Source organism: Photinus pyralis, unplaced genomic scaffold (assembly GCF_008802855.1).
Source record: "Photinus pyralis isolate 1611_PpyrPB1 unplaced genomic scaffold, Ppyr1.3 Ppyr1.4_LG4, whole genome shotgun sequence".
NCBI lineage: Eukaryota > Metazoa > Arthropoda > Insecta > Coleoptera > Lampyridae > Photinus > Photinus pyralis.
Window position 1 is genome coordinate 26,441,451 of NW_022170511.1, and position 13,117 is coordinate 26,454,567.

At 37.6% G+C, this 13,117-nt stretch overlaps 1 protein-coding gene and 1 long non-coding RNA gene across 3 annotated transcripts; one reads left to right on the forward strand and one right to left on the reverse strand.

Annotated features, from left to right (window-relative positions):
- Positions 1–5,905: 5,905 nt before the first annotated feature.
- LOC116169039 lies at positions 5,906–6,763 on the forward strand. Its single transcript, XM_031485069.1, has one exon. It carries the CDS (start codon positions 5,906–5,908, stop codon positions 6,761–6,763), a length of 858 nt encoding a protein of 285 aa, XP_031340929.1.
- Positions 6,764–8,641: 1,878 nt separating this feature from the next.
- On the reverse strand, positions 8,642–10,141 carry LOC116169777. 2 transcript variants are annotated; one of them, XR_004145068.1, is made up of 3 exons: positions 9,272–10,141; positions 9,109–9,186; positions 8,642–9,054 (listed from the first exon to the last, which is right to left on the reverse strand). It is a non-coding gene; the product is annotated as an uncharacterized LOC116169777 (long non-coding RNA). The 2 variants fall into 2 exon arrangements; XR_004145067.1 differs by having other exon boundaries at positions 9,113–9,186; positions 9,272–10,131.
- Positions 10,142–13,117: the final 2,976 nt, after the last annotated feature.

Below are 13,117 nucleotides of genomic sequence, written 5' to 3' on the forward strand. Positions count from 1 at the left end.
AAGGGAAGAATGTATATGAAACTAATGTTATATCCTGCCATTTTAAAATATAGTTGATTTAGGCTTTAAGGTGCCCCTCCTCCTTGGAGGTTTCGAAAAAAAAATTCTTACAACATATTCATCCTAAAATCATAGGAAAACGTTTAGTTTCTTCAATACCTAACTTTTGCACACATAGTTTTTCTTCTAATTTTTTTTATTTGAAAAACATTTGATGTAATCATTACACTTTCCTAATCTAAATTTAATACTTGCGGTTTGATTTAATTAGAGGTTATTGAATTGTTATGCGCACTTAACATGGCGTTTAACCTGAATTTATTCCTCGACACGCAATGCATAAAATTTTACTGCTGAAGTGGATTGAGTTAAATAATTACATTTATTACTCAATTCGAAGTGCACTATGCGACTTTACCTTCCTCGTTCGCAATGACCACAAGAGGGTGGAGGACTTAAAGACATGAAACTATTGCACCAAATACACAATTTACGACAATACTTGTATAGCAAATCAGATACAGATATGAGATATGGTACCAAAGGAATTTACATGGACGATTTCCACACGAAGTTAACCAGGATTGTGTTGATTCTACGGCAACGCACACTTGGCTATGTCAATGTGCTATTTTCCCAGGGACCGAATGTTTCATGTTAGCAAAACAAGACCAGAGCATTAATTAACAGACTATAAACAAGTTTAAAAAGTCATTATGCAAACATAAATGGCGAGAGCGTATTTTCCTCCTAATAATATTAATGCTAGCACCAGGAAAAAATACCGGTAGGCACGAGATCCTTCACAGATTCACCTACTGAACTTACCTGTCCACAAGTAAACAACACAAAATGCCACTCAGAAACACGCCACACTATCAGAACCCATTCGTATTCAACGCAAAACCAAACAAACACATACAATAGAAATTAATTAATTGATAAGTTCGTAGGTAACATTGAGATAAAATATAAAAACAAGGGTAGGATTAGACCATAACTAGACAAGACGAAGGACGTACAGACGGTTCCTACAAAACCTACATTGCTGTGTGGAAGTTGGGGGTTAACAGTTCGAGCATTTACTGTAACTTGTTAGTTAGTTTTAAAAGTAAACCGGAGGCGTGGAGGAAATGAAGAGCCCTTTACAATGATGTGTCACTTGACCCAACGTTCAATTTACAATTATTGAAGTGGTTGCGGCCAGGAGTGTAATTTAGTAAAATACGTCCCCCTTCCAATCAAAATTGGCCTGTTTTTTGCGTTTTTTCAAAAACTGCTTCAATCTGTTTCGTTTTCGTTGTGCCACCCGATTATTACAGGTGAAATGTGTGTGATTTATTTGACATGCATATTTAAACTAAAATGCGTTTAGCTGCGAATAATTTTGTTTCATGTGCAGTATTCAATAATTTATTTTTTCATTACTCGTCTGATTAATTTGGCATTTATGTAGTAGTTTTATGTATTTATTCAATCATATTATTTATATATCAGTTAAATTAATATACGCTATTACCACAACATAACACTTTTAATGCTCCAATAACGATGTTTGTTAAAGGCTTATAAACGAGGATAATTGAATGGTTAACAAACTTTATAACCGATGTTGGGTTTATTGGGTTTTATATCGCGTCTCTTAACATTCGAGTTGAATTGGATCGTAGCTGGATTGAAGATATTTTTTTCTAGCACTGAATTACTTTTTGTAAAAAACAAAAAGATTGTTAACATGTCAAGAAAGTTATAAGAGAGGTTTGCAATTTGATGTCATAATAAAACTTTTGGTCTGTCTCTTCTAAGTATTGTAGCATAGAACAAATTTAAATGTGTAGAGGGCACTTTGGGTATAAAACCTTTGTAGGAATATGTTAACAATTCATTCTACTTTAAAATGTTAAATGACCTCATGCAGCTTTTACTTGCTTTTTATTGTGCATGGATCAGATCGTCATAGTCTACACAACTCGACTCTCTTGGATTTTGATGAAATTTGGTGGAAAGTAGCGCGTCTGTAAGTTATGATAATTCTAAAGGAATATGGGATATCAAAGACGGCGGAAAAATGGATGCATGGTTCTTTTTAAAAAAATCCTATATCAGGTACAACTCCAGACATTTCAGTCGACTATAGCGCATTGGAAAACTGCCACAGTAAACATATTGATCACAATGTCAATATTGCAAAATACTAACGTTATCTCAGAAGGGAAGAAAATATATTTTGCACTGGTAGGTTAAAACCAGGCATAAATTGCATCAACGATCAACGTATTAGGCTTTCTGTAAGTAAATTTAACTGATTATTACGACGGAGTGCTCTAGTAAAAAACTACAACACCAATATCAGACTCCATTAATAAATGGGTTTCGGATTGCGATATAGGTAGAAGAAAGAGAGGTAATTAAATTAAAATATATGGCCTAACCTAAAAAGAAACGCGTTAACCAGATAAGTAACCGTATGAAAATACCTAAAAAATACTCATTCACGTAAATAAGTTTAGACAAATAATTGGGACAATTTTTAGCTTGATCTCTGGAATTTTCCACTTTAGATATCAACATCTTTGCAAAATAAGAATCTGTCATTTTAACGACAAAAGCCCGGTTGCACTAACCACACTCCTAACATACTAAAACGCATTCAGGCAGTTACTTAACTAACATTCAATGAAACAACGGGACGTTACATACTTTGAAAAACAATAAATTCATTACTAAATTGTAGATTTATGTTTCAAGAAAATTTTCTAACAGCCGATTGATTAAAGCAATCATTACGAAAATCATTTTTTGGTGTTGGCGAGAAAAATACATTGAAATATCAAGAAACGCTCGATAATACATTGTGGAAGCTAACAGAATAAATTCTATATGATAAATTTAAATAATTAATTGTAGATATCTATTTTCGTTATGAAAGCTGTCAATTCCGAAACAACGATATTCATTTACTGCATTTCAATGTCCATAAATTTAAATTATATGCAATATTGTCATCACTACGACAATACGAGAAAAGTTAAATAATTATTTTCAAAAGTAAAAAATACAAACGCCTCTGTCATAGTAATTAAACTCGTTTAATATTCGAATATCCTGTGACGTATATGTGTTGGGGTAAAAATACATCATTGCGATAAAGGCGAGGAGTACTGATCAACAGACAACAATACATATTATTCCAAAGTGTCAGACGAGGAACCATCTAAGAATGCAGTACGGCAATAAAGGTATAAAATTTGAGAACTTTACCGCGGGGTAAACATACCCTTAACTTATCCCACACAACGGGCCTTTCCCCATTTCCGTCTTAATATCGCGTTTTCGCTAGAGTAAACTTCTGGAGAACCTGTAAACTTTTCCGAAGTAAAAAAAAAACTTTTCAATATATAATCCTCGCACTAGTATAAATTGCCCACCTGTTTTTCTTCTCTCTAACTTAGATTTAAACATCTAAACGAGAAATCAGCACTTTTCCGATTTATTTCCCATGACACAAAAGAATTTGCGCAATCCCTTAGGTGTTGTTTAAGTCCTTTAAACAAAAGGCAACGATCAGCAGAAGCTTTTGAATGATATATGCGATATTCGTGTGGTTAAGCCTGAAGATACCGCACACGATCGGACGTAACGAGATGTTCTGGAAAGGCTATTGGCGATTACCCTCTGGTGACCGTACGTTACTCGTTTGACATATTTATTTAAAACCTTGAGCTTAAAAGGAACGTGATGCGTTTGCGTTATGTGTAGTCTCATGTTGTATTTTTCCGCCGGTATCGTGTAGTAAATCATAAAGTAGATTAATTATATGTAAGCTGGGCACGTAGGTATCTACATAACTAGTATAAAATGAGGTATATTATAGCACACGTCACCGAAACAGTAGAGAGATTAAAGCAGAATAACACTTATCTACTGAATTTTTTTGAAAGCTTTTTATTTTGATAGAAAAAAATACAAAAGAGATATTGGGCCATGTGAAGTTTGTTTAATCCTAAAGTTGCTGTTAAACAGGTAGCCCAACCGGAAAAATAAACATTGGCTACAAAGCAGGATAGAACAAACGCAGAGAACAAACGTAGAAATTTAATAAATTCCTTTACAAACAGAATACCCCTGGAAGATATATCTATTTTTAAATGCATTTTTAATCATATAGCAGTGTACTCCTTTTATTTCTGCGCAACAGTTTCAACGGAAGTCTAGTTTCCACATGCATAGTGATGTATATATTTCTGAAAATAATTATAATTACAACTGTACTGAACGTTTCGTATTCATTATTTAAAAAGAACATATGGGCGTTTTTAGTAAATATAGATAGAGTAAGCCAGGGTGAGCAAGTTGTGTGTGTGTACATTTGTAATTAGACAAGGAAGGAGAATCATAACCGTACAATGCACAAAATGTATTTATAAAATAAACCGAAAATATAAAACAAACTGTTGTTTTACAAGTATAATATTATTCTATTAAGAGAACATGCCTTCCTACGTCTTTTTCGTAAACCTATTAATATTTATGCGCGGTTCGTCTAATTAAAAGCGTATAACACATTCAATTCGGTCATTTATTATCCATAGGTATATAAACATTATAAACTGTTTAGTTAATAATGATTAATGAAAAACTGACATACTATAAACATAAACAAAAATCCACGAACAAAAGTTAGGTTAACTGCGATGCATGTACATGTACTGTACACTACTCATACACGTTGAAGGTCGAAGAAAAATATAGGGTGTTCACAAAGTAACGCGCAAAATACTAATATTTCAACAAATGACGTTGGTTAAGGAAGTAATATCTGCGATATAAATTGCATGTAAACGCTTACAATAAATATTATCAGTTATCTTCGAACTGTCGGTAACGGACCGGATTTGAATTATAAGATAATCCCCGACCGAATATTATCTTGTGCAAATATTTCCTTGGGGATCATTAGGATTCACAACCCTAACGCTACAGTCTTAAATGTGGTCAAGGGGCACAACAGAAAAGGGGAAAATCAAACAAAATACCACGGTTCGCAACTGCTTAAGCACTCTGCTACGTTTATAACCGTAGGCGCCGCCCTAACTTTTATATCCCTGTTAGGAAGCCATGCCCAAAAATTAGAAAACTGCCCTCTGGTGGTCGAGGACGCTAAGGCTAAAATGAGAAGTAAGGAGAATACAAAATAAGAGAAAGACGATAGTTTTAATTTTGCTCTAAACCGATTGATACCACAAAAAAGTAATATAACTTGGTTGTGTTATCTCTCTCTTGCCTGCCTCTCGTTGATACTTTGCTGTCAAATCTTCCCTTAAAAAAGCGATCGGAGGACTGCTGACCTCTTTTTGGTGAATTGTCAAATGACCAAACTGATAGCAAATCTTGAGGCAACTGCTTTTTATTGCGACTATCGCTATTATACGCTATATCCACGATAAGGGTGTCTATTATAGGGATCTTGAAAAACATAGACGATTTATTGATACCGGTATCGGTCTTACCATCCTGTTGAAACCAGCAGTTTCCAACTTTTTTCCGTGCCATCGTTGTATTTCTAATAAAAAATGCTACTAAATAACAGTAAGTACGTTTTTACGAGCCATATAGCAATGTGGCGATCCATGGGTGGATCTGAAACAGTTATTTTTTAGTTTACATGGTGATAATTTGAATATGTCATTTAATCAAATATAAAAATATTATTAGTGTTATTTAATTCTATTCTAAACGCTGAATAGTGACCACACTACATTGGTGACCCTCGATAAACAACACACCGTCATTAAGAAACAAGGAAAATAACAGTTATTATCTACTGACAGGAACAGGCATACAGTTATATCTCCAAAACGTCATATAAATCAAACAGTAAAACGTTTGCATTTTTACGTTTAAAATGGCAAATAACAATGATGCATCCGAAACGAATACTCCAATCTTACCGCCAAGTACATCGACTTCTGTTACGAGCACAGCTATCGAGAAAATTACAGTCAAACCACCCGTATTTTGGGAGGAAGATCCAGCCTTGTGGTTCAAAGTAGTAGAAGCCCAGTTCGAGCTATCGCGCATAACTGCAGATACCACAAAATATTTTACAATCGTAGCTGCATTAAGTCAAAAAGCACTAAAACTGGTAAGCGACATTATCACATCACCACCAGAAAACCATAAATTTGATACACTTCGAAATGCACTTATATCCCGCCTCACGGAATCGGAAGATACGAAGCTACAAAAACTGTTACGCGATCTTGACTTGGGCGATCGTAAACCAACTCAGTTACTCAGAGAAATGAAGACGCTATCCGGTACCAGTATCTCCAATGAGTTACTAAAGAAACTGTGGCTACAGAGGCTTCCCCAACAAGTACAAGTAGTTTTAGCAATTAGCTCTGAATCGTTAGACAATTTGGCCATCATGGCCGATAAAATTGTTGAAACATATTCTAACTCGGTAGTAACAGAAGTCGCCACACGTGAAGTGCAATCAAATTCATCACGCATGAATACCTATCATGAAACCGATTTAGATAAGAAATTAGAAGAATTCAAACGCGATATTTTTCGTGAGCTGAACAAACTTCGTGGACACAAGAACCCCATTCCGCGAAACAGATCGAAAAGCAGAACAAGGGAACGATCTAATGCTACTCCGCCACCGGAGGGATTGTGTTATTACCACCGCCGTTTTGCAGAAAGGGCAAAGAAATGCACAAAACCATGTGCATTTGAAACAACTGCGGAAAACTAACAGGTCCGTCCCAAATAGCGGTATGCGACGGTCCCTTCACTCACCGCTTATTCATTTACGACCGGATAACGAGAAACCATTATTTAATTGACACCGGTGCTGATGTTTCCGTAATACCTGCCAACGTCAAAGAAAAAAATGAGTGCAACCGCGGCTCGCCATTATACGCAGCGAATCATTCAACAATCCACACATATGGCACACGTACTATACGTCTAGAACTAGGTCTACGTCGAAATTTCAACTGGAAATTTATTATCGCGGATGTGAAGAAACCCATAATTGGTGCAGATTTTATACATTATTATGGATTAATAGTAGATGTAAAACGGCGACGCATCAGTAGTGTTATAAGGCCGATTCTAACTCAAAAGTCACTAGAAAAGTCACTAGATGTGAAAAAAGTCACTAGAAAAGTAACTAGGTTTGAAACTCTGCTCAAAGTCACTAGAAGGTCACGAGAGGTTTGAAACTCTGCTAACAGTCACTAGAAAAGTAACAAGGTTTGAAACTCTGCGTCACTAGAGAGGTTTGAAACTCTGCTAGTGATATAGGGGTCGATTCTAAATCAAAAAGTCACTAGAAAAGTAACTAGGTTTGTAACTCTGCTGGCGAGGTTTGCGTCAGTGCTAAGGTCAAGGGATCGAGGTTTGCGTCTGAGCTAAAATATCGGAGGTTTGTGTCCGAGCTAAGAGTTGAACGCGGGTTGTGTCCTGAACTAAAGTGGGTCTAAGCTAACGCGTTCTCAAAGTCAGAGCTAAAGTAAGTCGGTTTGTGCCTGAGGGTTGTGTTGTCGATGGTAGTGTACGGCCGATTCTAAATCTCACTAGATGAAAAATCCCCCTAGAAAAGTCACTAGAATTGAGTGGTTCTGAACTGTGGTAGCGGGGTTTGCGCCTGTGCTAACGTCAAGGGGGTCGAGGTTTGTGCTCGAGATAAAGTATCGGAAGTTTGCGTCCGAGCTAAAGTAATTCGGTTTGCGCCTGAGGGTTCTTGTCGATGGTAGTGTACGGGTGATTCTAAATCACACTAAAATCCCCCTAGAAAAGTCATTAGGATTGAGTTGTTCTGAACTGCGCTAGCGAGGTTTGCGCCTGTGGTAACGTCAAGGGGGTCGAGATAAAGTATCGGAGGTTTGCGTTCGAGGTAAAGTAATTTGGTTTGTGCCAGAGTCGAGGGTTCTTGGGGTTTGCGTCCGAGCTATTTGGGCTGGAGGTTTGTTGTCAGGTTACGGTGAAGTTTCAAGGTCGTTTAAGGCAATTTGATCGTGGTGGTTTACTTCCGGGGTAGGATAATTTGATCGGGGCCTTCAAGTAACTAGGTTTGTATATGTGCTGCGTGGGTTCGAATGTTTTGCTTGTACGGTTCTGGACTGGGGTTTGTAAAACTAGTAAAGCTACTCTCAATAATGTAGGACTGAAATCACACTAAGTTGCTTTCGGGGTTTGCGTCCGGGCTAACAATTCTATCTCCTGTCAATCACCGTGCAGAAATCTATTACTGTAGATTTCAAGGCCACACTTTGGAAATATAAGGTGAGCTGCAGGGCGTTTTTTCATTCAGTCCGATAGTGCTTTCCAAACAGTTAAAAAATGGATCTTAATGCGCTCAACAATGAAACATTCTGTAAAGCATTTAAGAACGTTAAGGATATGGAAGTGGAGGAAAAGTTTAAAATTCTGAATATCGATATCATAAACACAAAGTATGGTGACCGAATAGTACTGGAAACAGAAAATTATAAATGCGTACTACCACTGCGGTTCTACGAGTATTTCAAAGTAGGTAATCGGCTGAGCGAGTTCCAAGAATCCTTGAAGACAAACGAGGTGTTCATTACAAGTGCAGGACCGTCAGGAAAGACCACAAACTTAAAATTTATGTAAACATTAGCTATTTTTGAAAAAAGATTATGTAAATAGTGTTGTAAATAAAACCATTAGACTACAAATAATCGTGTTTCATTAAGAAAAGAAAAAATGCCATCTCTGGTCATCCTTTGAATTCCATCCCGCCTCTTGTGTTGAAATATGTAGTTTGCGCTGCAATCCCCTCGAAGGTGTAGGTTGCGAATATCCCTTGGATCGTTAAATGGGCTCCAACCACAACGTACCTTTGGTGCGGAAAAACGACGAAGGGCATCGAGAGAGATTCAAGTTGTTTTGCGTCCCTGTAATCAATAATTCGCCCGTTACGATAAAGTTTCAACCATGGGCTCCACCTGAGCTGTTGGTAGTGGAGGCAGTGTAGGTGATCTCATCGTTTCCAGCAATTTGAGGGATTATTTTCAACTTTAAAAAAGAAAATTGGAGAATGAAAAAAAATCGTTTATTGAAGGTACTAACCCACCAGGCAAACAGAAAATCTGTAGCAAATCCTCCTTCTAACCGCGCTACGGATGTGTGTCCACTAAATTTTCTGTTCTGTAAAAACAAGAAAACAATTACTTTTAACGTAGTATCTACATGCCCCAACTCAAAAGGTATCAGAGTAATGTTGTATACTTACACAATCGTGGGGCGAATTGATTGTGATGACACGGGCATCTATTTCAATGGAATCCCATTTTGATACGAATTTACCTAAGAGACACCGCGTTGTTTACCACAGCGTTTATTTCTGGAGCCAACGCCAACGTGTCGTTGATAGCCGTTGTTGATCGACAGGTGGCTTTAGAAATGTTTGTTGCGAAATTTTCGCGCCCGATGCTCGAAACGTTGAGAATTTTCGTGATGTCATATTGTGTGTGACTCGCGCGCGCACTTTACGTTTAACTATAGTAAATAGGAGGCAAATTGCGATCGTAGCGGAAAACTAAAGACGGAACGTGTAACGAGTGAGAAAACGATACATTCTTTGTTTTAGATCTGAAATGCATACTCCCATTTCCAGGAATAACGGTCGGAAACAAGGGCGCTTTGTTTTTTTGAAAACGCCTTACGCGGTAAAATACGTCAAGGAAGTCACCTATTTATTCTTTAGGATATCTAGGTAAGTAGTTTTGGTTAAAATCAAATAAAACATGTCTCGTTAGGGTAATTAATATTGGACGTACCTACTAGCATTTCGTAATATATATTCCTCATTAGAAATAGTGGTTTCGGAGAACTAGAATACAGTTTCGCATTTTGCGGTAGCCCTTCATACGAAATAAATTTTAAATTGGTTTTTTTTTTCGTAATACCTATCTGTCTATAAAGCGCAGTTGGCCAGTTAGCTGTTAGCGGAACATCAAAAAACAATGACAGGATTTTGCGAGTCGTTTGTTTTTTGTCAAAAAGTTGGAAGAGTAATTTTTTCCCCATCACCTTTTAATTAATCATTACTTCGCGAGAATGCTTGCAATAGTTAAGGCAGTAAAGAAATGCAGCAGCAGCAGTTAGATAAGCACCTTTTCCATTAGCGTTTAGTGGGGGCATTTGCCTATATATACGTAGGTACTTATGCACCTACATCGCGTTTTCCTTGTTCTTGTATAAAGGGCACTACATTGCTCGGGGGAAAATTTCCAAAAAGCAAGGATATAATTTACGTGTGGCTGTAATTGGTTTCCACGAATTGCTTATCATTGAGAATCTATTTTGTAGACATACAACTACGTATGGAACTAAATAAGAGTAGGTACGTATAAGAGGGTAAATACGAATATTAGTAAATCTTCATTTACAGTAGGTAAACCGGCAAGTTGCGCTATAGGTATAATTGGTAAATTAGAAAAGTATACCAAAGAAAAATTGTATAGTGCGCTTGTACTTTGGAATCTAAATCGAATACATTCCCCCCGGGACCCTGCAGGTGTTGAAACAAAGACGTCTGTTGCAAGCATCATGTAGCAGCTCATCCCTCTTCTCTCCGCTAAAGACACTGGTTGAAATTTTCCATTAGTTCATTCGCGTCTCTCTTCTGACATACGTCATGGCGAAAAAGTATCCAAACCTTACAACCAAAAACCGGGAATGCAAAGGAAGAGTTTACAAAAAAAACGGCAACCAAATTAACAACAACAGTCCCTAACTAAAATAATGCGAGGACTGCAGAAAAACGCAGTGGCAGTGCACCCCCGGCGACCTCCCGCTTCCCCCCGGTATTATACGAAGGACGACGATAATTTGAATCTAATAATTAAAAAATTTGGTCAACTATTGCGGAAGTAGGTACAAACTGTTTTATATTTCTCTCCCACCCCTACTATTTTTGCGCACGCATGTTAAAAATAATAACTTGTTTACAGTAAATATGGGGGAGCATTTCGAACAGGGTCATAGCACAGATAGAATGGAGTTGCTGCTGCTGCATATTTTCTTTTTGCATAGCTTTATCACTTTTGGATACCAGCACCATCGCATGCCTTAAATTAACTTCAATTAATATCTACTCAGGTGGTGTGGAACCAATCCTACGAATGTACCGTAAGTTTTTGTGGAAATATTTTGTAGAACCGTAACCGATGATTGATTACAGTCACACAACCACATCAACAACCCTCGAGCGGCAAAGGTCAAGAAGACCTAATGAAAAGCGTCAGCCTACTTTTCGGCTCTGGAAGCGACCGACCTGTAAGGAACTGGCGCACAAGACCTACGGGCGGGCCTAAAAAATATGGATACCGCTGCAAACTGGTGGATGCGCAAACCGTCGACAAAACAACTGGACTCTTCCAAAAGAGAGGCGCTTGGAAAAAAGGATTTTCAATTTGTTGAAGAATTTCTTAAGTTCACTTTTAAAATATATTTATATTGAAAGATGTAAATTAATAGCTTTGTTATGCAACCCAGAATGCAGAAGCGAGCTAGTATGGTTGCAACACTGCATCCGACATTTCGCGAAGATGCAGTTAATGCAACTAAAAACAGTATCATACTATTCCGAATGCAGAATGGGGCTAGTGTGGTTGCATAATCACAGTCGCATCCGAGCATGTGCGTATGTTCTACCATGATGATTTCATAAATATTTTAAGGTGGATAACCGATTTCAATAACTACTTGCCCCCTAGAAATAAGTCTTCATAACGAGTGCTGATAGGATGGGCGCAGGAATTTAGCATGTAGAAAAAAGATGTGCATGAATTATTTAAAAAATAAACTGTATATAAGAAAGCTCTCTTAACGGCGCTCCCCCCTATAACACCTATAATAGCAAAACAATTTCTTACACACCTAAAATAAACATTCCCAAAAGTATTAGATTACATACCGAGGTGGGAAGTGGTTCATTACCTACGCGCCGAGAGGCTTTGGGCAATTATTTTGAGGAATATATGAGGTACCCCGTGACATCCAATGGCATGTCCGCCTGTCAGTCAATGAATTATTTTTACATTACAGTATACATATAAGCAAATGTACACATCGTTTTGGTCTAAGATTTTGGTATTCAACGTTACAGATCCTATTTTCCCCTAGACACTGCAAAACTAATTAGAATTACGGTTGGGGGCCTTTTCGGTAATGTGCTTCGCGTTTGAAATTCGCCCCTTTATAAATCGCGTATCGACGTAGCAGTGGAGTCATGCTATTTAGAGAACTGGAAACGGAAGGAAGAGGTAACAGGTGAATAGATTGAGGCTGTGTATATTTATGAGCTCCTCATTTTTGGCAGTTGTGATAATTCCACCACCGCTGCCGAGGGCTTCTTTCTGCGTAACAGGAACCCGCGCTACCCGAATTTGTTTGGCGTTGATACAATTCCTTTGGGAATAACTGAGGTAGTTCACATATAACAAGCGCCAATCATCGCAGTCAACCACTTTCAAGGTCACGAGTTGAAAATATAAGCTTAGCGATGCTTTCAATCAGTACAGTAGTGCTAGTAGTCCCTATACTGCTCGAAACAGTTGGTGAATCGGTAGCAGAAAATGGTTATTGCTATTGGCGTTCAAGGATTTAAAACATCCACAACGACATTTACGCCAAAGGAGTTGGCGGTATTTAATGGGCACCAAGTTGCACATTTTGTGTTCAAACCTCCATTTTCATTTAGCAGCTTAGATGTGAACTATCAAAGACAAGCAATCTGGCTGATGCACAACCACCATTGTATTAAATGGGAAGAAGGACATACACCGCCCCACTTATTTCCGATTATACTTCGCCGGCTAGTATCACCAATGGAGGCTATATATGTGAAGGGAAAGGAGAAGGCAGAATTTATACGAAAAACCTTATCGCAGGATGTCGTCGAGATCAACGAGGAACCTGCATTACCTAAATTGGAAGCCAGCTGTTTATATCATTATCATTCCTATCCAAAATGTCATTGTGCATTGGCAAACGTGTATTACATACATAACAATTATACAATGTCATAATTTTTTAGTAAATAAAGCGATAAAAGTTTAACGTTTATTCTTTC

Coding starts and splice junctions, on each gene's coding strand:
- LOC116169039 (XM_031485069.1), top strand. CDS start 5,906: ATGGCAAATAACAATGATGCATCCGAAACGAATACTCCAATCTTACCG.